Here is a 25,178-nt window from a genome sequence, read left to right on the forward strand (position 1 = left end):
AATAAGATTTCATTTAAAAAACTGAAGACTAATGAATGTCAAAAGGAAATGTTCATCTTGAGGGTAGAGACAGTTAATTTAAATGTAAAAGATCAAACAAGGAGACAATTCTTACATGTTTAAACATAAGACCATTTTTTGATACAATTCCCTAAACTATAATATTTGCATTTCGATTTTTATTAATATTATATTTGAACAGTTCTTTTTTTGTTATACTTTTAATGAGAAATTATTTATAAAAAGGGGTTGGGCAGGGTATATAGTTGTGTTTTGTGTGAGAAATCATTTATAATGGATTAGATGAAGATGCTGGGAGATTCTAAAATACACTAATTTAAGCTGACAAGATATTATAAATACTTATATGATTTTGTTTGTTAGCTCTCAAATGAAAACATGAGTAGATTCAGATCCTTCTAAATGAAAGTATGAGATAAATATTTTTAATCTTACTGGGTTATTTTATCACAAAAATAATGTAGATTCTTTAAAACTGCCAATACCTATAATTTAAACTCAAGCAACACTGCTGCGTTAGTTATTTACAAACATTTAAAGTAGAATGTGAAGATATTTTAAAAATCATCTTCTAAACATCTCCTTCATTCCCTAACTATTCTTTTATCCTAATATTATGGAATAAACCTGGTTAAGTTGTAGATTCTTTTTATCCATTATCTATGAGGACCACTTTTTCTGGGGTAAAGACAACCAACATCTCTTTCTCAAACTAATGTGTCTGATGCATACAACAGGCACACCTTTAATGATGTTACAGATACACATAGCTTCATACATTAAACAATTTAATGAGAGACTCTAAGCACTAACTTTGTGGCAAAAATCAGGTGCAGTGTTACTACATTTAACTGATGTAATCATAGGAAGAGAAAGCATTAATTTTAGAGATAAAAGAGCAATTTTTTTATACAGTGTAAAAAACATCAAACCATACCTTACAGGCACAACTCTTGCACCTGCAGCCTCCAGATACTTTACATAGGATGCAGCAATATAGTATTTTCCAAGCATTCTCATTTCTTTACCATGACATCTTTGCATTAATATTCCTAAATAACAACAAAAAAGCTTTAGTTTCAAGCAAATTCCTTTTTTTCTTGCTCAGAAACTGAATTACAGTAAAAATAGCTATTTTATTCTTTCAATTCACAAAGTTAAATAGGAAGTTTCTCCTGCAAGTCTATCAATAGACTTTGGGAAAGGAGTGGTGGAGGCTGATCTGAATTTCAAGTAGCCTCCTCCCTCTCAACACATCAGGGAGGACAAATTAGCCCCCAGAGTAGGTTTACAATAGCACCAGCATTCTTCTCGCAACCTTAGACCTGGAATCCATCTCAGAGTACAGATGCTTAAATCTTACAAGGCAGCCACTCCCTTCCCACACACTCAAAGACACAATGATTCCTTGATGACAAAGCAAAAGAGTGAAAATAATTTCCCTCCAAATCTCTCCACAACCACCAAGATCACCTTAATCCAAATAACCATTATCTCACGTTCCCCCTCCCCCTGCTATTATAATAGTCTCTTACAGGGTCTCTCTACAACCTATATTAAAAAACAAAAAACAAAAAAAAAACTAACCAGAACACCACATGGAAGCATATCTGATCCTATCACCATTCCTTCATTTAATATATATTGTTGAATCATACTATATGCCAATGAACTAGGTACTGTGGACATGTGGGTGAACAAAACAAAATCCCTGCCCTGGAGAGGAGGAAGAACAAACAATAAACAGATTAAAAGGTGCAATATGCAGTGAGATAGCTGGCAGTAAGTGCTAGGGAGAAAAAGAAAAGGGGGGATGGTCCCCATCTATCAAGGGGAAGACAGTCCCTTAAACAGAGTGGCCAGGCAAGTTCTCCTTGAGAAGGTTGAACATGACATTCGAGACAGGACTTCAGAGAGGTGAGGGGGTATGCCATATTCAGAGGGAAGAGCAATCAGGGCAAGTTCAAAGACTGTAAGTCAGGTGTGTGCCTATCATACTGCAAGGAGTCCATAGAGCTAGAGCCATGTGAGCAAAGGAAGAAAGCAACAGGAAATAAAATGAGAGAGATACAGATCAGCAGGGGCCACCACCTTGCTTAAGCACCTCAGCAGGTTCCTAAACTTTAATAAACTCTGGAAGATCCTGTGTGATCTGCCCTACCCACCTCTCTCACCTTCTACTACTGAAATTCCAGTCCCAGCATAGTACTGGCATCCAGTATGCATCAAAACACGTCTGTCCAGTGAGTACCTGGGCCTTTGTCATTCAATACCTCACCATTTGGAACACCTTGTATGTCTCTGCAGGCCACCTGACAGGAAGAGCTGTCATCTATATTAATCACTTCTGTATTCCAAGCTTCTTACAATAATTGGCATTTACCAGGTGCTCAGTTAACAAATGTCAAAATGCCAAAATTTGTTCAGTAAGTCTGTTTTTCTCCTCGCTGGTAGGTAAGATCATCTTCACTAAGGAAAATAAAAGTTTGGCTAGGGAAAAAAGAACTAGGGAGTGCCATAGGAAATGCAGTGGTCCGGGGCAGGCAAGGGTGAGGTGCCTGGGGGAGGGCCCCTCAAAGGAGGGCATGGGGCAGCATGGGAACAGAAGGTGCCAGAAACAGAAAAGCACAAGAGTAAGTTCCAGCAACATCACCCCCTCTCCCTGCCCCACACATACTCACTTTACCCACCTATGGGAAAAGAGCTCAGGCTGTACTCCCTGTCCCTCAAAATGTCACCAAAATTCCACCCATACTTTAAGCCCATTTCACAACATTTGTGGCTACCTTCTCTTTAAATCCTTTGCACTTCTTAGAGCAATGCCTTGAACATAGTAAATGCTCAGTTTACTATTTTGTCTTAATTGATAAGGGTAACCAAAAGCATATTCCCTTTTTCTATATTTAACCCAGGGCTACCCTTGCTTCTAGGAAAGGAAAAAGAATCCCCTCTCTTATTTTTTTTTTTTCTTTCTGGACCCACAATATACAACTCACTGCATATAATTATATTTTGAGTTAATTCTACTTGGAGAATCTAACTACCATTTAAAACAGCTATGAAATTAGCTCCAAAATTCCAAATATTGGTAAGCAATTCATTTGAAAATTGGGTACCATATACATGAAAAAATGTTCATCTACTTTCTGTTTAGTTACAGAATACAGTGCACATCTTAGTAGAAGAAAAAATTAGTACGAATAGCATAATCCTACAGCTAAAATGAGGATGCTGAGAAATTCTAAAACACAATCTTAATTGTCAACACATAAATTTATTTTGACAAATTTTAATCCCAGGTTATTTCTCCTGGGTAGTTTTCCCTGCCCCTGTCTCAAAGGTCTGTTCTGGTAATGTAAACTGATGTTACTCTCTTTTTAAAACAGAAATGTGTTTTAAACAAAAAATTACATGCTTCACTTTAACACCAAACAGAATTGACATTAGGTTCATACGAGCCACTACCGCCCTCCACTGCTGAAGATGACAAAATCCAAGGTATATCTTAATTTCTTGATTACCTAGTCTATTCCCATTTTATACATATAATGCACTGTCTTTTGAAATACACCCTCAACCAACGAAATTTTAATGAATACAATGCATGTACAAAATTTGCACATACAAAACAGTAGAAATTCTCAGCTATGTGCAAAAATAAGGACATTTTTCTTTTAGTAGAAATTCCTAGCCATGTACAAAAAAAAAGAAAATCCGCGAGATTCTTCACAGTGCACCCTCTTCCCTCCCAACTTTAGGTGTCACATGAGTTTAAGGAAATCAACCAGGCATCTGCTACATTTCGGTACGAACCAAATGGTGTCAGCCGGCTACTCTCCTGTACGCGAAGGCACACATCGTAACCCTGAGGTTTTTCCGAGGAGCGAAGTGCCCGCTGCAGCCGGCCAGCGGCAAGCGCCGGGCGCTGAACCCGCCCCGCCCCCGTCCCCCAGCTGTGGCCCCCGTCCCCCAGCTGTGGCCCCCGTCCCCCAGCTGTGACCTCCGTCCCCCAGCTGTGGCCCCCGCATTGCCTTCTTACCAATAATGGGTTTCTTGGAGCGGCCGTGGTGTCGGGACAGCCCGGGGCTGGCCGCCCCGCAGAGCAGCAGGCCCAGCACGCACAGCAGGCGGCCCAGGCTAGCCATCGCACTTGCCACCTCCCGCCGCCTTTCAAAGGCACTGCGGCGGCCGGGCGGGGGCCGAGTGGCGCGCGGGGCTCGGACGGGCGGTGCCGCGCCGCGCAGGCCTATGGGAAATGTAGTCCCGGCGCGCGCGCGCGGAGACCGCGGGGCGGGGGCGGGAGCGGGCGGCTCAGGGGCCGCGGTCGGCCCTCCCGCCCCATCGCCCGGCCCGCGACCCCGCGAGACTGACGCGCTGCCCCGCGGCCTCTGCTGGGACTCCGGAAACGCCTAGGGAGGGCTCCGGGTGGTCTCGCGTCCTCGGTCTTCCTCTTCAACTGTAAGGTCGATGTGGCCTGAAGTCACCGGTACAAAGCTGGGGCGGCCAGCCCAGCTCCTCGAAGGGGAAGTTCTGGGCCCGCCTGGCCGCGCGTGGTAACCAAGCAGCAAGGGGGCCTGGCGAGGGATTCTAGAAGTCGCCTGAGAACTTTGCGCCTACTGTACCTCCTGTTTAAAAGCTCCGGGGCCTGTGTCCGGGAATGTTGTCAGCCTGGTCGACACCCCAGCGTTCTCGTAAGGACAGTCTGTGACTTCGGAGGTAATTTCCACAGCTTGCTATTTTGGGGGGGGGGGGGTCCAGGCATCTGGAGGAGTGAAAAAGGGGAGAAGGATGGACGTGAACACATTCACCGGTGCGTCACCTCTCCTCACCTCACCTTAGAACTGGATCGGGGAGTCGGCCGACTCCTGGCTTCTACTGCAAAAGGGTAAGTCCAGCCGCACCTGCAGACGATGGCTTCTCCTGATAAAACTCGATGTTAGCACCAGCCGTGGACGACCACAAATTGTGTCCTATGATCAGGGGCAGAAGTGATGACTGGTTCCTACTCAGTCAGTAGAAGTAGTTTGAGGGTTCCTAATCGCTTGTAATAGGTGGAAGTTCCCACCTATAAAGGCCAAGTTAAATTCAAAATAAAATTGTTTTCTAAAGAGTATTTAAAAACCTACTGGATCAATGCTAAGTACAGAAGATGAAAAGACGAATTGGACAATGTTTTTTTCACAAGAGGAATACAATTTAGTAAGGAAAGAAGAAGACAGGCACAGAACATGACTTGTAGAGAAAACAAGTGCAAAGTTTTGGCGTATTTCAAGAAGAGTGAATGCAATAAGCAGTCTGGTTTAACAAGAAGATAATGATGCTGTAGAAAGGTGTAGTGAGAGATAAGTCCCAAAGGATGTGGTGAAAGATATCCTGAAAGTGTGCAGCTGGTTTTGAGCATAATTGAATAGACAAGGATCCTTTATAAATACAAATCTGTGATGCTGGAGCGATTGACTGTCCACGTGGAAAAAAAAAACTTAATTAATTCCTGGCGTTACACACAAAAATAAACTCCAGGTGGGGTAAAGATGTAAATGTAAAAGGCAAAATTTACACTTTGATGGAAAAATATATACCATTGGTGGTTGGAAGAATTTCATCAAACATTATAAAAAAAAAATGTTAATGGAAAAAATTGATAGATTTGGCAATGTTAAAATTTTAAAAACTTTTTATAACTCTGAGTGAATTTAAAGTAAGGCACAAACTTGTAAAATATATTTACAAAATATAAAATTTTTAAAGTATTCATTTCTAGAATATACAAAGAAATAAAATCAATAAGGACAACTCACAAGAGAAAAATGGGAAGAGAATATGAAAAGCGAACTAAATTTTCATATTAAGACAAGAATATTTATATCTATTAGATTGATAAAAATGTAATCCTTTGGTAATAACAAGTCAAGGTTGTAGTGAAATGAGAATTCCCTAGTGTAGCTAGTAAAATTGTAAATTACTACAGCTGTTTTGGAGAGCAATTAGGAAATATCTGGTAAAGATGAAGTTTCACATCTTCTGTAACCCAGCACTTTTCAGATGTAGAAATATACCCTAGAGAAACATGAACTTGTAAACAAAGAAACATGTACATGTATGTTCTTTGCAGCATGTTTTTGTATTAGTGAACTATTAAATACAATGTAAATGATTATCAATGAGTGAATGAATAAATTGTATAATTAATAGACTATTAGGAAGCATGACAATGAATGAATTGGAGCTACTTATTAGCAGAATTATATCTCTACTAATAAGAAATAATAGAAATAAATTCATCTAGAGGATAATTTTAACTGCCTGAACCAGAACCTCTCCACACATCTTCTCCAAAAAACTATGAGATGTACAAAGAGTGCAAATAAAACTACGTATGATCAATGTCTTTGGCAATACTAGAAGACAGAGGATACTGCAAATTGATAAGTACCAAAATCCAACAAAGCTGCCTCCACTGCTGTAAAACTGGTGCAGAGAGTGGGGGAAGCAAAGCTTCAGAGAATCTTTGAAAAAGTATAGAGAGGTGTGTGATACAGACAAAGCATAAGCAAAATTGAACCCTAAAAGAAAATGTTAAACATTAAATGCCAAAATACTCAAAAAGCCTCAGTCTTGGTAGTTTACAGCACTGGCTACAAGGAAAAGACTCGAAAATGAGTGAGACCAGAAGTGGCAGCTTCAAATAAGCACTGCTTCTGAGGTTGAATCAGCTATATTGACAAGGGATAGTGCCCTTTAAAGACAGAGCAGTGAAGGTAAAGAAGAAAGTAAGAGAGAATATTAAAGACCCCATAGAAGCAAAAGAGAAGTCATGCCAGCCACCCCACCTCACCCTCACATACACACCACTGCCACCACTAAAAATTTATCTATTAAGAAATTGTACTTCACTATACTGACAGAAGAAAACATTTTTCAACTAGGAGTGTGTCCACAGTTGGCCTGTAAAAACAAAAAATAAAAATTTAAAAAGCAGCACTTCAAAGAAAGAAAGAGGAAAGGTGAAGTCTAACAATTCACCTAATGAAAATTCCTTCTCAATAAAACAAAAAAAACTAAGACCAACTTCCAAACTAATATTAAATATCCTCAAAAACAACCTTTAGATTGTGTGTGTGTATGTATCAAATATAGAACAAAGATTTCAAAACCTAAGAATAGAAATGGACAAAAACAGGAATATAGCTTCTCCCTCTTACTAAACACCAACAAACTAGAAAGGAATGCCAGAAGTCAGAAATGAGGAATAAATTAATACTGTCCAACTAAAGCAGAAAAGATTCAAATGGAAATTTAATAAAGGTAAGTGAAGAAAAAAAGGAGTCAATCAAAGAAATTAAAATGATATAATGAAAGAAGTAAAAATGGGTCAGAGAAAAAGTGTTGGAAATGGATGTCAGGCAAAGGTTTGACATATGTATTATGGGAGTCCTGGAAAAGGAAGAAAAGAAAGCAATGGAACAGGACTCGTATTTGTAATGATAATCCAAGATAAAAGAAAATTGGTCAAAATTGACCTGGAATGATCAACTCTGAGACTTATCCTAGTAAAATTATAGGACATTTAAAAAAAGAAAAAATTGTCAAGGCCACCAAGCAAAATGATCAATTTCTTTATGAGGGTATATTGGTCTGTCCCTTAGAATACCTGAAATTGGGTAATTTACAAAGAAACAATTTATTTCTTACTGTTTTGGAGGCTGGGAAGTCCAAGGACATCTGATCACAAAATTCCTCTTGGTGGGGACTCTCTGCAGAGTGTCAAAAGGTGACACAGGGTATCACATGGTGAGAGGGCTGAGCATGCTAATGTGCTTTCTTCATCTCCTTGTAAAGCCACCATTCTACTCCCACAATAACTCATTAAACCATTAACCTATTAATCCATGAATGGATTAGTCTTCATCATCCACTCACCTCTTAAAGCCCCCACTTTTCAAATACCATATTGGGGATTAAGCTTCAGTATGATATTTGGAGGGGACAAATATTTGAACCATATCAGAGAGTAAGAATATTAGAATGGCCTCAGACTTTTCAATAACAATGTAAAAATCAAGGCAACAATAGAATATTATTTTTAAAAAAAGAGAAACGTGGGTAAATTCTTAGTGCTATATGCAGCCAAACTGTACTTAGAGTATGAGGGCTATAAAAACAGTTTTGAGCATGGTATAACTGAGAAAATAATCACATACCCTTAGTGGAAACCAATGAAAAGATGAACTTTATCCAAACCAAAGGTGACTGGGAAAATTTAGCAAAGTAATTGAAGATGAGCATATATTTAATGGTAGAGATAAGACTAAAAGGTGAGGACATGGGTCAAAGAATAGGCTGTAAACATTATATGCTCTGCCAAATAGAATGCAATTCAAGAAATGAGAGGAGAGGGGAGAGAGAAAAAGGAAAGTAAAATAAGATTATTGACTGTGTATAGGTAATAGGTGGAAGTCAAAAAGTACCGTTTAAAACTAACCAGAAAAAGTTAAGAAAAGAGGGATAAAAGACAGGATAAAATTTACAAACATCTGTACTTATACACATACATAAATGATTCATTGATGTAGAGAGAAATCCTAGCTCAAACAGATTCTACTGGGCAAAAGATAAATTAGTGGAGTTTTTGTAGTTACAAAGGACTGGCAAAAAAGGATTGGAAACTATAAAGCACATGGTTAGATTTTCCCATAAGATGTGCTGAGTTCCAGGATGGTACCAGAGATTGGCAAGGCTGAGCAGGAAAGATAGAGCGAAACCTTCAACTTTTGCAGAACTTGCAGACAAAGTCCCATTAGATGGCGAGGACTGCAACAAGCACACAACAGATCTCTTCTTCAAGACACTTGCCAGATTTTGAACCTACAAAGGGTGGAAACTAAGTTTAAGACCTGAAAAAGGCAGAACTTTCAAGGCTGGAAAAAAAGAGAATGTGCAGGATATCAATCAAAAGCCCAAGAGAACCAATCCTAAAGAATGGCAAGAGATGGACTGAGTCTTACTAAATCCATAGCTGAGCCCAACCCAGCTTGAGGCCTGATTGGATTGACTAGCTCTCGCTCTGTCTGACAAAAGGAAAGAAGAACTATCACTGGAAAATATTACCTGGAGCCTCTGCAGTTAAATGCAATGCCCAACATGCAATGAAAGATTGCTGAAAATATGAAGAAGCAGAAATATGTAATAGTAATTTTAAAAGAAAAATAAATTGGAAGACCCATAGATTATCCCGATACTGGATTTGGAAGACAAGGCTATTATTCTAAACAAAATGTGATTCATTTTAAATAAAATAGAGAAAAGGGCAAAGTGGATGAGAAAAAATTTTAGAAGAGAATCAGAATCTATAAAAAATTTTTAAATTTTCTCTGATGTACCTTAAGAATAAGGTCTCCTTGTTTGGTGTAACAGTTTTAACTGCAAGACATTATACCATAAGAGGATCCCATTTTACTAGTACAGTTGCACCTAAGACTGTAATCACTGTACGTTAACAAATAAAAACAGCTAAGCAAAAGCCTTAAGTAAGTTTAATGGTCATGCAAAACAAATCAAAATGGATACCTAGAGTAAAACACATTGAATGCAAAAAAAGAAAAAAAAGTTCAAGGAGGAAGCAAAACACAATTACCATTGAAATTTCAAAGAATAAAACAAAGACCACCAGAGCTAACAAACAAAAATAAAGCTGAATCTCTTAACTTGCCAGGTGAGGGACCACCCACTAATGAAGAAATCCACTAATTAGTTCACTGAGAGGGGTTTTAAGTGCTAGAAAGATGTTCCTGGTGGTTACGCTATTTAAGGATTGAAAGCTAGCACTCAGGAAAGGACAGTTGGTTAAAACATGCTCCGTTGTTTATTGTCAGTACACAGACTTCAGGTAGGTCCAGAAGAGTGCAGTAAGTTCTAGAAGTGAGTCTGGTTTCCAGGATCTGATCTGTTGAGTACGGATGCAGAGGCTCCAAGTTCCACAAACTTCTTCAAGTTCTACATAGCTAATACAGTTGCCAAGAGTATGGTGGATTCCAGCCACTTTCTGACTGATACCTCATTCTTCCTACTATATTGGTATTTAGATGTGATAAGGAAAGTTTCTAGATTGACCTTTTGCAATCTGTTTAAGAACTACTTGAAATAATAAGATTTATTATCAATAATTTGTTTTTCTTAAATAAGTCTAATAGTATTATAACATCTGACAGGGCCTAGGTTCAAAAAGGACATTTTTTGTATTCTCCTCTAAGTTTAGATCTATTTGTTAACTGAAAATTCCATCCTAATTTTGCATCAATTTTTTATCTAAAATAATTCAAGTTTTTAGGCTAATGTTTTGCCTAAGGATCAGGGCAGGGTTTTCACCACCGTCTACTTTTATATTCTTTATTACCTCTAGGGGAAAGCACCAGTAACAGTGTTTGACTCCAAATGCTTGCAGCCATTTGTTGTTAAAAATACCACCAACTGTTACCCAGAGTCTTGGGTGCTGTTCATCTGAATGCTATAACATATAGGTCTCTGATCAACTGCCTGCAGATCACCCCTGGCTCATCCAGCAGAAAGGCATTCGGCTGTGCCCCAAAATTTGCCTAACCCCCTCTGAACTGTTCTGGATGTCAAGGCTTATGAAGAGCAGGAGAAAAGGAAGAAAATGTCCGAACAGAACATAAGCCTTGACATCCAGAACAGTAGTGGTGGTATGGAAAGGAATACTCCAGCATTAGTCCTTGGGTAAAATTAAAAGTGGCATAAAGAATTTTCATTACAACTGCTCTTGACTCACCCTTTGGTCTGAAGAGGGTTTGGGGAGACCACATATGGCTTATCTCTTCAAAGGGAGAGATCAATGCACTTAGTGAGGCCCCCACTAAGGAACTAAACAGGTCACCAGAGGAAGAGGAGATAACTGAATAAATTAGGACATTTCATTATTACCAATGTGACATATATCCAAAAGTTTAATGAAGTCATTCTTCAGACATCTGTTTCCTTTTTGTGTGTGTGAATGATTGTTGTGTCTTTTTTCCTGCATGTATTTATTTATTTATTTATTTTTATTAGCTCCCACATACAAGTGAAAACATGTGGTATTTCTCTTTCTGTGCCTGGCTTACATCTATTTCCATTTAGTGAAATCAGTAAGTTTAGTAACAACAGGACATACATTTCTGGGGGAAGGCCAATGCTCATTATCACAAAAGAAAGGATGCTTCTCCAACATCTTCCCAGGCAGAGCTCTATTTGCTGAAAACAGTACCCCAAAACTTTTAGAACTACCAGCCAAAGAAACAACTATAATCTCTTCTAGCTAAACTCTGTTCTAGCTGATTCTCCTTGATTCACAAGGGGATAGAAGGAAGAAGGTAGGAGCAAATCTAAAGGGTTTTCTCTTGCAATGCTGTTGAAAAGGTGAAATAAACCATTCTAGTGCTTAGTGAAATGAGAGCAGCAGAAGTGCCCAGAATCTGGCTGAAGCATCTCTACTCTGTGTCACTTATTATGAAGGTGTAACAAGAGATTCCTCACTAAAGTCAGAAAAGGGTATTTCTTTGCAAGTCTTTCACTCATGACATTCTTAGATGGCAGGAAATTAATGTAATTTGCCCAAACTCTAGTGAGAATATACGTGCTATAGTTTGAATGTGTCTCCCAAAGTTCATGTGTGTTGGAAACTTAATCTCCAATGCAACAGTGTTGAGAGGTGGGATCTTTAAGAGGTGGTTAGATCATGAGGGCAATGGATTAATGTGGTTATCATAGGATTGGGTTTGTGTAGAGCTAGGGCTGGGTCTCTCTGGTGCTCACAGACCCCTCAAGCCTGTTCACAAACCCTTCACATGCAGGTCTACGAGCTAGGTAACTGGACAGAAAGGTCCTTAGAGCCTTGATTGAAGAAAGAGGAGTCTTTATTCAGCACACACAACACTATGAGCCGAGCAGTCCACAGAGAAACTCGAAAACTCAATTGCTACTGGCAAAGTCCGAAGAAAAACTGAGCAGCTGCCAGCAGAGTAAATATGCTCTATTTTTAGAATTGAGCTCTGCCTGGCCAGGGCTGCTTCCCAAACTCTAAAGGACACACACAATAGCAATTAACTAGAAAGACACATGGGTGCACATGCATACCAAGTCCACCCACACACAACTTGTTTACAAAGAGATGTCTAGGGAGCCTGACTAAATTTGCAAACATGCTCTTCTGCCTTTCTTCTACCATGGGTTGGTGCAGCAAGAAGGCCCTCACCAAGTGCCAGCAGCTTAACCTTGGACTTCCCAGCCTCTAGAACTGTGAGGAAATAAATTGTTGTTTTTTATAAATTACCGAGTCTGAGATATTTTGTTATAGCAACACAAATAATCTAAGACAATATATGAGAACAAAAAGGGTTTTTTTTTAATTTAAATTAAATTTTAAATTATATAAGTAATATATGAATACAAATTTGATATTAAAAGTTCTAATAATACAAAAAAGACCAAAGTTTCTTTTCTTCCAATTTCCTCTAATTTCCCAGCTTCTTTTTTATGTGTTTAAATAAGGTGTTTGTACATACATATTTTTCCACATCAGTAGATATTGATGTAGTCTACTATTTATAACTGCTCCATAGTATTTCATACTTTTGGACATATCACATTTAACCATTTCTCTCTTTTTCTACTGAGTTGTTCCCAATTCCCAGTTTTCTAAAAAATGTATTAATATTATTTTTGATTGGCATATCAATTGTATACATATATGGGGTTCAATGCAATGTTTTGATATATGTATACAATGTGGCATAAATAAATTAATATACCCAACACCTTGCTTATCTCATTTTTTATGGTGAAATACTTGAAATTTACTCTTTTTGTTATATCTGAAATATATATTATTAACTATAGTCACCCTGCAGTGCAATAAATCTCAAAACCTATTTTTCCTGTCTATCTGAAACTTTGTACCCTTTGGTCAACAGTTCCTCATTTCCTCCCTTCCCAATCACTCTTTAGCATCTGGTAACTATCATTTTACTCTCTACTTCTATGAGATCAACTTTATTAGATTCCATGTATAAGTGAGATCACGTTGTATTTGTCTATCTGTGCATGGCTTATTTTACCAGCATTATGTACTTCAGATTCATCCATGTTATTGTGAATGACAGTATTTCTCCCCTTTATAAGGCTGAGTCGTATGCCATTATGTATATGTTCATATTTTCTTTATCTGTTCATTTGTTGATGGACATATAAGTTATTTCCATATCTTGGCTATTGTAAATAATGCTGCAATGAACATAGGAGTGCAATTGTCCCTTCAACATACTGATTTTAGCTTTTATGGATATACACTCAGAAGTAGGATTATTTGGTCATATGGTAGTTCTATTTTTAGTTTTTTGAGGAACCTTCATATTGCTTTTCAAAATAACTGTACTAATTTACACTCCCACTAACAATGTGCAAGAATTTCCTTTTCTCTGCATCCTCTCCAACACCTGTTATCTTTCATCTTTTTTATGTAAGTCATTCTAACAGGTGTCAGGTGATATCTCATTGTGGTTTTGCATCACTAATTGTTAGTGATATTGAGCATTTTATCACATTCCTATTGGCCGTTTGTATGTCTTCTTCTGAGAAATATCTGTTCAGGTCCTTTGCACATTTTTAAACATTGGGTTATTTTTTTTTCCTGCTATTCAGTTATTTGAGTTCTTTATATATTTTGGATCTTAACTTCTTATCAGATGTATGGTTTCCAAATATTTTCTCCCACTCTGTGGACTGTCTCTTCACTTGTTAAATGTTCTTTTGCTGTGCAGAGGCTTTTTTGTTTGATGTAATCCCATTTGTCTATTTTTGCTTTGGTTTTCTGTGCTTTTTCATCATACAAAACATCACTGCCCAGTCCAGTGTTGTGGAGAAACTACTTCCAGTAGTTTTATAATTTTAAGTCTTATGTGTAAGACTTTAATCTGTTTTGAGTTGATTTTTGTATGTGGTGTAAGATAAAGGTCTAATTTCATGCTTCAGCATGTTGATACCCAGTTTTTCCAACACAGTTATTGAAGAGACTGTTGATTTCCCATTGTGTGTTCTTAGCAACTTTTTCAAAAATCAGTTGATCATAAATGTATGGATTTATTTTATGGGTGTTTCATCCTGCCAATCTGCAACTGAAATCACCCCAAAAGCATCAGTAGAGGTGTTCCCACAATAAAGAACCCTAAACTGTTCAGAGATAGAACCAGTTGAGATTCCAAAGAAAGACTCACTAAATACCAAGTGGTCAGTCCAAAGTATTTATTAAGGGAACTTACAGAGTTCTGCAGCATATATTCATGACAGACAGTGAGAGAAAAGAAATTGTCTACCTAGGTATGTCTGCAGAGGAGGGTGAAGTTATGGTATTCATATGAGAGTTTAAATAATTTGGTTCAGGGCCAGGGCCAATTTCTTGCAGTGCTTTGGGTAACAACCTAGATAACTTTATCAATAGCTGGGAATGTTTTGTTTCAAGCCTGATGGGAGGAACCTGCAGCTGGCTGGGTCACAGAGGGTTCAAGGCACTCCATGATTTTCTGTCAGGTTGCTAAAAGAAAGTGAGAGAAACTGGGGAATCCTACAATTGGTTTTCTATTCTGTTCCATTGGTCAATGTGTCCTTTTTTTTTTTTTTTTTTGCCAGTACTATGTAGTTTTAATTGCATTTGCTTTATAATTTATGCCTATTTATTCTTTTGTTACTATTGTAAATGGGATTTTTTAAAAATTTCCTTTTCAGATAATTGTTATAAATATAAAAATGCTAATGATTTTTACGTGTTGATTTTTAATTCTGCCACTTTGCTGAATTCATTTATCAATTCTAATGTTTTGATGGAGTCTTTAGGATGTTCTATATATAAGATCAAGTCATCAGCAAATAGAGACAATTACACTTCTTTCTTTCTTATTAGGAGGGCTTTTATTTCTTTCTCTTGCCTAGCACTGAAGGCAAGGACCGAAGGCTAGGACTTCAGGTATTATGTTGAAAAGAAGCGTTGAGAGTGGGCATCCTTGTCTTATCCCTGATCTTAGAAGAAAAACTTCCATCTTTTCACTACTGAGAAGTATGCTAGCTGTGGGTTTGTCATACATGAGTTCATGAAGAAAAAAAAAGTTCATGAAAAAGATTCATGTTATCTTTCAGTTCTATTTTCTATGAACTTTTCGAAGTACCACATATGATTTTTATTATGTTGAGGTGCATTCCCTCTATACATAATCTGTTGTGAGTTTGTACCATGAAAGAATGTTGAATATTATCAAATGCATCTATTGAGATGATCATATAATTTTTATGCTTCATTTTGTGAATGTGGTGTATCACGTTTATTGATTTGCACATCAGTATATGTCTGTTAGGTCCATTTGGTCTAAGGTATAATTCAAGTCCATTGTTTCTACATTAATTTTCTATGTAGATAATCTAGCACTGTTCAGAATGAGATATTAAGGTACCCTACTCTTACAGTGTTGCATTTTCTCTCTCTCTTCAGGTGATTTTATAATTGCTTTATGTATTTAGGTAGTTTGGATATTGGGTGCATATATATTCACAATTATCGTATTATCTTGGTGAATTAGTCCCTTTATCATGATGTGATTACCTTTGTCACTTTTTTATAGTTTTTTACTTGAAGTCTATTTTGACTTATGTAAGTATAGCTACCCCAGCTCTATTTCAGTTTCCATGTGCATGAAATATCTTTTTGCATTCCTTCACTTGCAGTCTATATGTGCCCTTACTAGTAAAGTGGGTCTCTTATTGGCAGTATATGATTCCATCTTGTTTTTATCCATCCATTTACTCTAGAAAGGCCTTTTTCTTTCTCTTTTCCTTTATGAACTCCTCTTACATGAAAGTTAGTCTGCTTAATGGTGTCCCATAATTCCCATAGAACTTCTGTTTTCTTTTTGCTCCTCTAATTGAATAATTTCAAATATATTGTCTTTAAACTCATTTGTTCTTTCTTCTGCTTAATCAAGTCTACTGTTGAAGATTTCTATTGAATTTTTCAGTTCAGTTATTGTATTCTTTATCTTTAGGATTTCTTCTTTTTATTGTTTCTATTTCTTTTTCAAACTTCTCATTTTGTTCATGAATTATTTTCCAAATTTTATCTCTATTTTCTTGTAGTTTCTTGAACTTATTTAAAAGTATTATTTTGAATTCTTTGTGAGTCATTTCATAGATCTTCATTTCCTGTTGGTGGGGATCTGGTTGCTGCTCATTGCACTGCAAGTCAGCATAGACCAGGCACTACAGCAGAAAACCCCTTGGTAGGGGGAGGAAATGTGGCTGTCCTTGAGTGTGTGGTGTCCGGTGGCTACTTTTCTGCTGACTGGAGCCTGGCTGCTACTCACTCTGCTGCAAGTTGACCAAGATTTGAAGCAGAAAGCAGAGTTCTTGGCAGATGATGTGCAGCTACTGGAAGATTCAAAGAGGAAAGGAAAATTGTTGGAAGCACAGACAATTATCCTGGAGGATGATGTGCAGCAACTGGAAGAGATGAAGTGGAAAGCAGAGTTGTTGAAAGCACAGATAGATGTCCTGGAGGATAACGTGCAGTGACTGGCCACTCCTGCCTCTCACACCAGGGAAGATGACAAACGCAGTGGTGAGTTGGGGGAGACTGTGCATCCCCAGGCACGACCTGTTATGCACCAGAAAGAGAAATGTGAGCAGCCTATGGGACTGGGCAGACAAACAGTGGACAATCCACAGGTGACCCAATTTACTACCTATGTCCCATTTACCCAGGATGAGTTAGTTGACTTGCAGAAACAGTTTTGGCAGAAACAGGGGGAGCCCCTGGCTGCTTGGCTGTTGTGGTTATGGGACCTAGGGGTGGATAGTGTGATATGCTCTGCTGAGGAGATGGAAAAATTGGCCTCCATCACCATGCACCCATCCCTGAGGCAGCAGCTGCAGAATACCTGCAGGTATGCACCAGGGCTGGGTAATCACTCCTTAATGGAATGGGTGAGTGCACCTGCCCAAACCATGTGGGCAAATGCTGGAGAACTGCCCAAGATTGTCAGTAAATGGCAAACGTATGCTGAGCTGGTCCAAATCATTCAAGAGCTGGGGATGCAGCAGTCCATGTTTAATGTGAACACTCGTGGCCCGGACAATGAAAATATTATGGACAGCATGAGAGACATAGTGCTGCAAAATGCCCCATCACCGTCCTTCGGGTCACTGATGGCCGTACTGGCCCCATACATTGATCATCCTATACATGAGGTAACGACTATGATAGCCAGTTTGGGTGAAGTAGAGGATAGGAGACAAGCAAAAGGGGTCCAAAAGGTGGCTAAGACCCAACCCCCTGAAATACTCAGGATTTTATCCCAAAGGTACTAAGCAAGACTAGCTGTAAGGAGATGTGGTTTGACTTGCTTGCAGCAGGGGTTGATAAAAAGAAAAATGACCTGCAGCCAAATGCAGTTCTGTTTGCCTTGTGGCAGCAATTGTGCCCTGAAAAGCATTTCACTAAACATCTGGAAACAGGTAGCAAGGTACATTCAGTGGATTTAAAGGACTTTTTGATTGCTCCTAAGGAGGTGGATGAAATGTTTAATTTCAATTAAGGAGCAGGCCAAGGTGCTCATCTTTTAGGGGCAGGTGAGGACCAGAGGCTTCATGTTGAATTGGCAATGATGAAGCTGATGCACTGGCTAAGGTAAAATGTCTAGAGAGAGCTCCAGCAGATGATGTAGCTGGGTGGCTACACTGGAGAATGCAGCATGTTGGCTGCAAGGCTGGGTGGTCAATGGCTTGCCAGGTGCCACATTAAACTGAGAAAAAGTGCTCCTGATGAGCAGATGGGTGCCCGTGATGGGCAGATAACTCATGTGAGAGTGCTCCTGACACTGTGGCAGGTAGATCTGGTGCCAAAGAGAGTTACTGGTTTTCTGTTTGTATGGCTTCTGGGGCCCCAGCGTGGGTGAGGTGCCTATTCCTGCAACCATCCTTTCTAAGGATGGCAAACTGGCATGTATCTTACCACAGGGGCAAGAACTTCCCCTATTGGTACCAATAACCCTTCTGTCTTTTCACCCATAGTGTTCTGGCTGCAGGCACTGCACCAGAGTCAACTGGGTACATACACACGTTGGTGTGATCATCTACTCAATAAGCACTGAACTTCACATAAGTATATCTGCAAGATTCCCATGAAAAAATCACACCAATGATGACTACTAACCAGACATGTGCGGCTAAAGGACGGAACTATGGGACAAGCCTTAAGGACATGCCTTAAGGCATATCGAACAAACAATAGGTTGTATAAATAAAAGGGTCATTTATTCTTGCTAAGGGAACTTCTCAGAAGATTTTTAATGTGTAGATTGTACAGCAAGGGACCCCGAAGGGGTGGATTGTCGGGAAAACAGAATAATTTAGTCAGGCTCCCATGGCTGAGGTCTGGCTGGTGGGTCGAGCAGCACGTTTTTTGTAAACAAGTTGTGTGTGGGTAGAGTTAGTGTGCATGTACACTAATGTATCTTTTTAGTTTTATAGCTATTGTGTGCTCTGCAGTTTGTGAAGCAGGCTGGTGGCAGAGAGCTCACGTCTAACAATAGAGCATGTTTACTCTGCTGGCAGCTGCTCAGTTTCAGTTTTTCTTTGGACTTTGCCAGTAGCAGTTGAGTTTCTGAGTTTTTCTGTGGACTGCTTAGCTCTTAGATGTGTGTGTGCTGAATAAAGACTATTCCTACTTTAGCCAAGGCTCCAAGGACAATTTTGTCCAGTTACCTAGCTCTTAAACCTGCATGTGAAGGGTTTGTGAGTGGGCTCGAGGGGTCTGTGAGCTCTAGACCCTAGCCCTAGCTCTAAAGGTACTATTGTTTGGAATCTGTAGTTGGACAGGGCCATGTGATGGTCTCCAAGGCTGGGTGAGGTCTTCTGGGTTGCTGTATGGCCACATGAAGTGGGAAGGGCCAAAGGCTATATGTTCCACAGATGTGTGTGGGCTTGGGCTTGCCTCTTGGTCTAGGGTAGGCTTAAGAAGGGCACCAAGGTTTGGTGGAGTCACTGTTCTTCAGCTGAAGTTGGGTAGGGTCACTATCCTTTCAGTGAGTAATCACTGGCCAGTAGTTGCCTTTTGGCTTGGGAAAGACTTAAGAGGACCACAGCTTAATTGGGTTATATCTCTACCACTAGGATTGGCTGAAAGCCAGATTCTCCCTTTACAGGTAATTGCTGACCTGCAGTTGTTTCCTGGTCTGGGGAAGAGTTAATATGAGCACTGGAACTGGGTTGGGTCACCTTTCCACTGCTAGGGCTAGACAGGGCCAAATATTACCTTGGTAGGTGATAGTTGACCTACAGTTGTCTCTTGATCTGGAGAAGATTCTATTAGTCTATTTCTATTGCTTATAACAGATACCTGGAACTGGGTAATATATAAAGAAAATGAAATTTGTTGCTTACAGTTTCTGAGGCTAGGAAGTCCAAAGTCCAGGGAACACAGCCAGAGAAGGAATGGTGGTAGTGACATTGGTGGCAGAGTATCACATTGTGAAAATGGCAGAACAGAGAGAGCAGAGAGGGAGAAAGGCAGACTCTCCTCTTCTTTTAAAGCCCTCAGAACCATGCCCCTGACCACCATTTCTAATTCATTTACTACTGCACAGTCCAACAATCCAATCACCTCTTCAAAGCTACACCTTTCAATTACCATAATAGGATTTTCCACCCTCTTAAGAGCCACAGTGGGGGCCAAGTTTCTAATACATAAATCTTAGGGGACACAATTCAAGCTTCAGTGAGTTTGGGGGGGACATAATTCAATCCACTACAAAGATTTAATAAGAGAACCCAGGCTGTGTGAGGAAACTGACTAGAGATTTTAGCCTGGAAGAACATGGACCACGTTTCCTACAACATGGTGCTGTTGCCTAGTGTCTCTGGAAGGGCACCTCTCTTGGCCAGAATGCAGAGTTACCACCATGGTCTATGCTCTGGCTGTTGTGAGCCCCACCCTGGTTCTTTGTTTCTAACTGACCCCAGATAGTCTAGCCCTGCTGGTACTCCCAATGTTTCTTGTGGGATGAGATAGGAGTGAGCAATCTGCAAAGGATTCCAGAATGGTGGAGAAGTTGAATGTTCACCTCCAGCTCACTTTTCCCACTGTAGAAACAATGGGTCTAGAGGAAAGCTCTCTGTGTGGCACAATGCCAGCCTGGGGGAGGGGTGGCGTGGTCAAAGAGAATCATTCCTCTTATCCCTCAGTTACAGCTTTTCTCAGTTCTGCAGTTTAAATGGGTGTCTCAGCCCCACTCTGAGTGCTGGGATATTCAGAATAGTATTCTTCCCTGTAAATAGCTGCTAGTTGGATTTGTGTGGGGGAAAGTGAAACAGAGAACTCTTATTCTGCTCTCTTGCTGATGTTGCTCCTCAAGGGAACAAAAGTTTTTTAAATAGTTGAGAAAAAAACAATGAAAATTTGGATTTGAAATTATATAATGTTCAATGTAAATTATAAGGAGCAAAAAATAAGGATTAAAATAAGGTAAAACCTCTTAAATAAGAAAATAAGATTAGAATTAAAACTAAAAAAAATAATAATAAGGTGAAGAATTAGTTATCATTCATCCATCTCACCCTACTTCCATACTTTTTAAGAAGTATGGATCCTGGAAGACATGTTTTGTTTTTCTAAGGCAGGGGGTGGTTATGGATTTAGGAAAACCACAAAGGAAGGCCCTGAGGTGAAAAGGGAGAGGGAGGGAGAGAGGGAGGGATAGACCGAGTGGAGAGGAGAGAGAGAGAGAGAGAGACAGAGAGAGAGAGAGAGAGAGACAGAGAGAGACAGAGAGAGAGAGAGAGAGAGACAGAGAGAGAGAGAGAGACAGAGAGAGGACTCAGGTCAAAAAAACCCAGACAGTTAAAAAGACATTTTGAGGTTTTGCTGGATCAGCTGCAATTTCGCCCTTTTTTCCATTTCTGTATGACAGCCTTTCTAGAAGTCTATATCATTTATTAATGTTTTATAGGGTGTGTGTGTGTGTGTTGGGTGTGAGATTTATCTCAACCCAACTGGTGAGGGCAGAGTTGGCGAAAGGAAGCCCATTTACATCTTGTTGCCTACGTAAAATATGCATGTAGCAGGGGTCTAAACAATGCTGTGGTAAGATGTTATCTTACCACCCTTTGCAGAATTCCTCTATTGATTCCAGACAGACCACCTGCTTAATTGTCAGAGAAGATTTGGGTGACCTCTATCAAAGACAAAAACAAGACAAGTAAAGAGATTGATTTTATTCTGGCTATTGCAATATAGGCAGTACCACAGATCTAAAGATCAGAGTTTTTACCTTAGACTTTCACAGAAAAGGGCAAACACATGGCAAATTGGGGATTTACGTGAGGGGTTGTTTTGCAAACAAGAGCAATCTCAGATAGCTGAACAGAAAATATTTTTTTCTGTAGTTAGTAAGTTTCACGGGATCAAACAGTTCTAATCTTAACTAATCAATCATGACAATTAGTTCTAATCTCAGCTAATCAATTATAAAACAAGAGTGGGAAGTTGGAGAACCTCTGTCTGGCTTTGTCAGCAATTTCAGGCAAAAGAGAAAGGTCTCTATGGGGCCTTGTCAGTCTCTATTCAAGACAAACATCATTCGTCTTAAAACGATATTAGGGATTTAGATTCATTTCTGTGGGGTTTTGGTCAAGGGTCTATAAATTAGTCCACAGGGTCAGCATTTCTTGGTGCTATTTTTGTGCTCTGATGATGGTCTGAAAATGAGAAGGGTTCTGGAGACAAGGCATTCAATCGGGGGATACTCATAAGAATAAGCAGAAAAATAATTATTAGAGATGTATTAAGGAGTAAGCCCAAGACTTGAGACTGGACAAAAAATAGTCTAGGGGCTCCCAGGAAATTTGTGTGGAGGGGGCCTTTGATGATGAAGGTAGGTCTGTGGTAGCAACAGAGTGAATTTCTTCATCAGGAACTTGAATATTTTTGTTTGTGATGTAGGGGTGTTGGGAAAGTAGAATAATTTAATCAGGTCCCCTTGCCTTAGAGATGGTTGGGGGTGATGCAGCACATTCTTTGTAAGCAAATTGTGTGTGGGGGGGTGGAGTTAGTGCGCGTGTGCATTGCCGCAACCTAGGCTGGTGTCTACTGCCTCGGGCGGTCATGCTCTTGAATCTACAGCTTCCAAGGACCTGTTTGCCAGTTACCTAGCACATAGACCTGTGTGTGAAGGGTCTGGTGACCCAGCCTGGTGTGTGAGGGGTCTGGGGACCCAGCCTGGCATGTGAAGGGTTTGTGACCCAGTCTATGAATAGGCTTGAGGGGTCTGTAAGCTCTAGACCAAGCCCTAGCTTGATAATTGGCCCAGTTGGCAGGATTATGGGCAGGTAAAACAACATGACAATTGGCGAAGTCTGCGACAAGATTCTGAGTAGGTACTGGAGCTAAAAGCTCTTGGGAAAAGGAGGAAATGTGGCTATTTTTGAATATGCTGTGCCCTATGATGGCCACCTTCCTATTGACTGGGATCTTGTTGCTGCACTCTGTACTGCAAGGCAGCATAGACCAGGTACTGCAATGCAAAACCCCTTGGGAAGGGGAGGAAATGTGGCTATCCTTGAGCATGTGGTGCCCGTTGGCCACTTTTCTGCTGACTGGAGCCTGGCTGCTGCTCACTATGATGCAAACGGAATGAGATTTGTGGCAGAAAGGAGAGTTGTTGGAAGCAAGGATGATTATCCTGGAGGATGACATGCAGTGACTGGCCACTCCTGCTTCTCACACCAGGGAAGACAACCAACCCAGTGGTGAGTTGGGGGAAACCGTGCATCTCCAGGCATGACCTGCTGTGCTTGAGAAATTGAGACATGAGCAGCCTATGGGACCAGATGGATAACCAGTGGGCGATCCACAGGTGACCAGTTCACCACCTATGTCCCATATACCCAGGTTGAACTGGTTGACTTGGGGAGGCAGTTCAGGCAGAAACATGGGGAGACCCTGGCTGGTTGGCTGTTGTGATTATGGGACTTAGGGGTGGATAGTGTGGTATGTTCTGGTGATGAGATGAAGAAGTTGGCCTCCATTACTATACACCCGTCCCTGAGGCAGTGGCTGCAGAATAGCCGCAGATATGCACAAGGGTGAGGTAATCACTCCTTGATGGACTGGGTGAATGCAGCTGCCCGAACTGTATGAGCAAATGCTGGAGAACTGCCCAAGATTGTCAGTAAATGGCAAACATATGCTGAGCTGGTCCAAATCATTCGAGAGCTGGGGATGCGGCAATCCATGTTTAATGTGCACACTTGTGGCCCGGACAATGAAAATTTTACAGTCAGCATGAAAGACATAGTGCTGCAAAACGCCCCATCAACGTCCTTTGGGTCACTGATGGCCATACTGGCCCCTTCATTAGTCATCCTATACATGAGGTAACAACCATGATAGCCATCTTGGGTGAAGTAGAGGATAGGAGACAAACAAAGGGGGTCTGGAAGGTGGTTAAGAACAAACCCCCAAGAAGTACTCAGGATTTTACCCCAAAGGGACCAAGCAAGACTAGCCATAAGGAGATGTGGCTTGACTAGCTTGCAGCAGGGGTTGATAAAAGAAAATTGACCTGCAGCCAAATGTAGTCCTGATTGCCTTGTGGCAGCAATTGTGCCCTGATCAGCGTCTCACCAAACATCTGGAAACAGGTAGCAAGTTATGCTCAGTGGATTTAAAAGCCTTTTTGGTTGCTCTTGAGGAGGTGGATGAACTGTTCCATTTCAATTCGGGAGCAGGCCAAGCTACTCATCTTTTGGGGGCAGGTGAGGACTGGAGGCCTCATGTTGAATTGGCAATTTATTGGTTTAGGACAAATGTGCAGTGTGTTTTGGCATTGGTGGATACAGGTGCAGAATGTGTCTTGATATATGGCAATCCAGATAAGTTTCCAGGGGCCACAGTTTGTATACATGGCTATGGAGGACATACTACTGAGGTCAAAGCTGTGTCATTGCCATTGGGCATAGGAAGATTACCTCCTCATGTATATACTGTATATATATCTCCCATAGCTGAGTACATCTTGGGTATGGATGTACTTTATGGTTTGCACCTGCAAACAACAGTTGGAGAGTTTTGGCTGCGAATACAGACAGTAAAGCCTGTGTTATGAGGATATGCTAAACATGACCCACAGGTGTTGCCCAAGCCAAGACATGTAGTTAATGTAAAGCAGTATCGGCTACCAGGAGGACATGCAGACATAAGTGCCACTATATTGGAATTAGAGAAAGTTGGCATTATTCATCTGGCTCAGAGCCCATTTAATGCTCTGGTATGGCCAGTGAAAAAGCCTGATGGTACCTGGAGAATGACTGTAGATTATCAAGAACTGAACAAAATAGTGCCTCCTTTGCATGCAGCTGTGCCTTCAGTTTACGACTTGATGGATCAGCTGATGACTCAACTGGGGACTTATCATTATGTATTGGACCTTGTGAATGCTTTTTTCTCTATTCCAATCTTGGCTGATAGCCAAGATCAGTTTACCTTCACATGGGAAGGAAGACAGTGGACCTTTTAAGTATTGCCCCAAGGTTATCTGCATAGCCCAACCATCTGTCATGGTTTGGTGGCTGGGGACCTAGCCAAGTGGACTAGGCCCAGCACGGTTACAATGTTTCGCTGCATTGATGATGTGTTACTAATCTGATTCTCTTGCAGATTTAATCCAGGCAGCTCCAATACTGCTAAGTCATTTGGAACAATGTGGGTGGGCCATGAACACAGCCAAAGTGCAAGGACCTGGGCTGTCAGTCCCATTCCTAGGAGTGGTCTGGTTGGGTAAGACAAGGGTCATCCCAGAAGCCATTATAGATAAGATACAGGCATATGCTCAACCCACAACTGTAGCTCGGCTAGAAAAATATTTGGGACTTTTGGGGTATTGGAGAGCTTTTGTACCCCACATGACCCAAATGGCATGCCCAGTATATGCATTGACAAAGAAAGGAGTCCTCTGGGATTGGACTGAAGAAGTAGAACAAGCTTATCAGACTACAGAAAGGGCAATACAGCAAGTACAAGCTTTACAAGTGGCCAATTCCACTGAGCCATTTGTGTTAGACATACGAAT

The 25,178-nt window shown here is 40.4% G+C and overlaps 1 protein-coding gene across 2 annotated transcripts in view; it reads right to left on the reverse strand.

Annotated features, from left to right (window-relative positions):
* The window catches only part of GGH (gamma-glutamyl hydrolase), a 29,077-nt gene extending 24,911 nt beyond the window's left edge, over positions 1–4,166 (reverse strand). For both annotated transcript variants that reach the window (XM_063080125.1, XM_063080126.1), the window contains exons 1-2: positions 4,061–4,166; positions 959–1,073 (exon numbers count right to left, since the gene is read on the reverse strand). In XM_063080125.1, coding sequence (XP_062936195.1) covers positions 959–1,073; positions 4,061–4,166 — 221 coding nt within the window. The remainder of the gene's footprint in view (positions 1–958; positions 1,074–4,060) is intronic.
* Between the last annotated feature and the right edge of the window lie 21,012 nt (positions 4,167–25,178).

This window comes from Cynocephalus volans, chromosome 15 (genome assembly GCF_027409185.1).
Source record: "Cynocephalus volans isolate mCynVol1 chromosome 15, mCynVol1.pri, whole genome shotgun sequence".
Classification (NCBI taxonomy): Eukaryota; Metazoa; Chordata; class Mammalia; order Dermoptera; family Cynocephalidae; genus Cynocephalus; species Cynocephalus volans.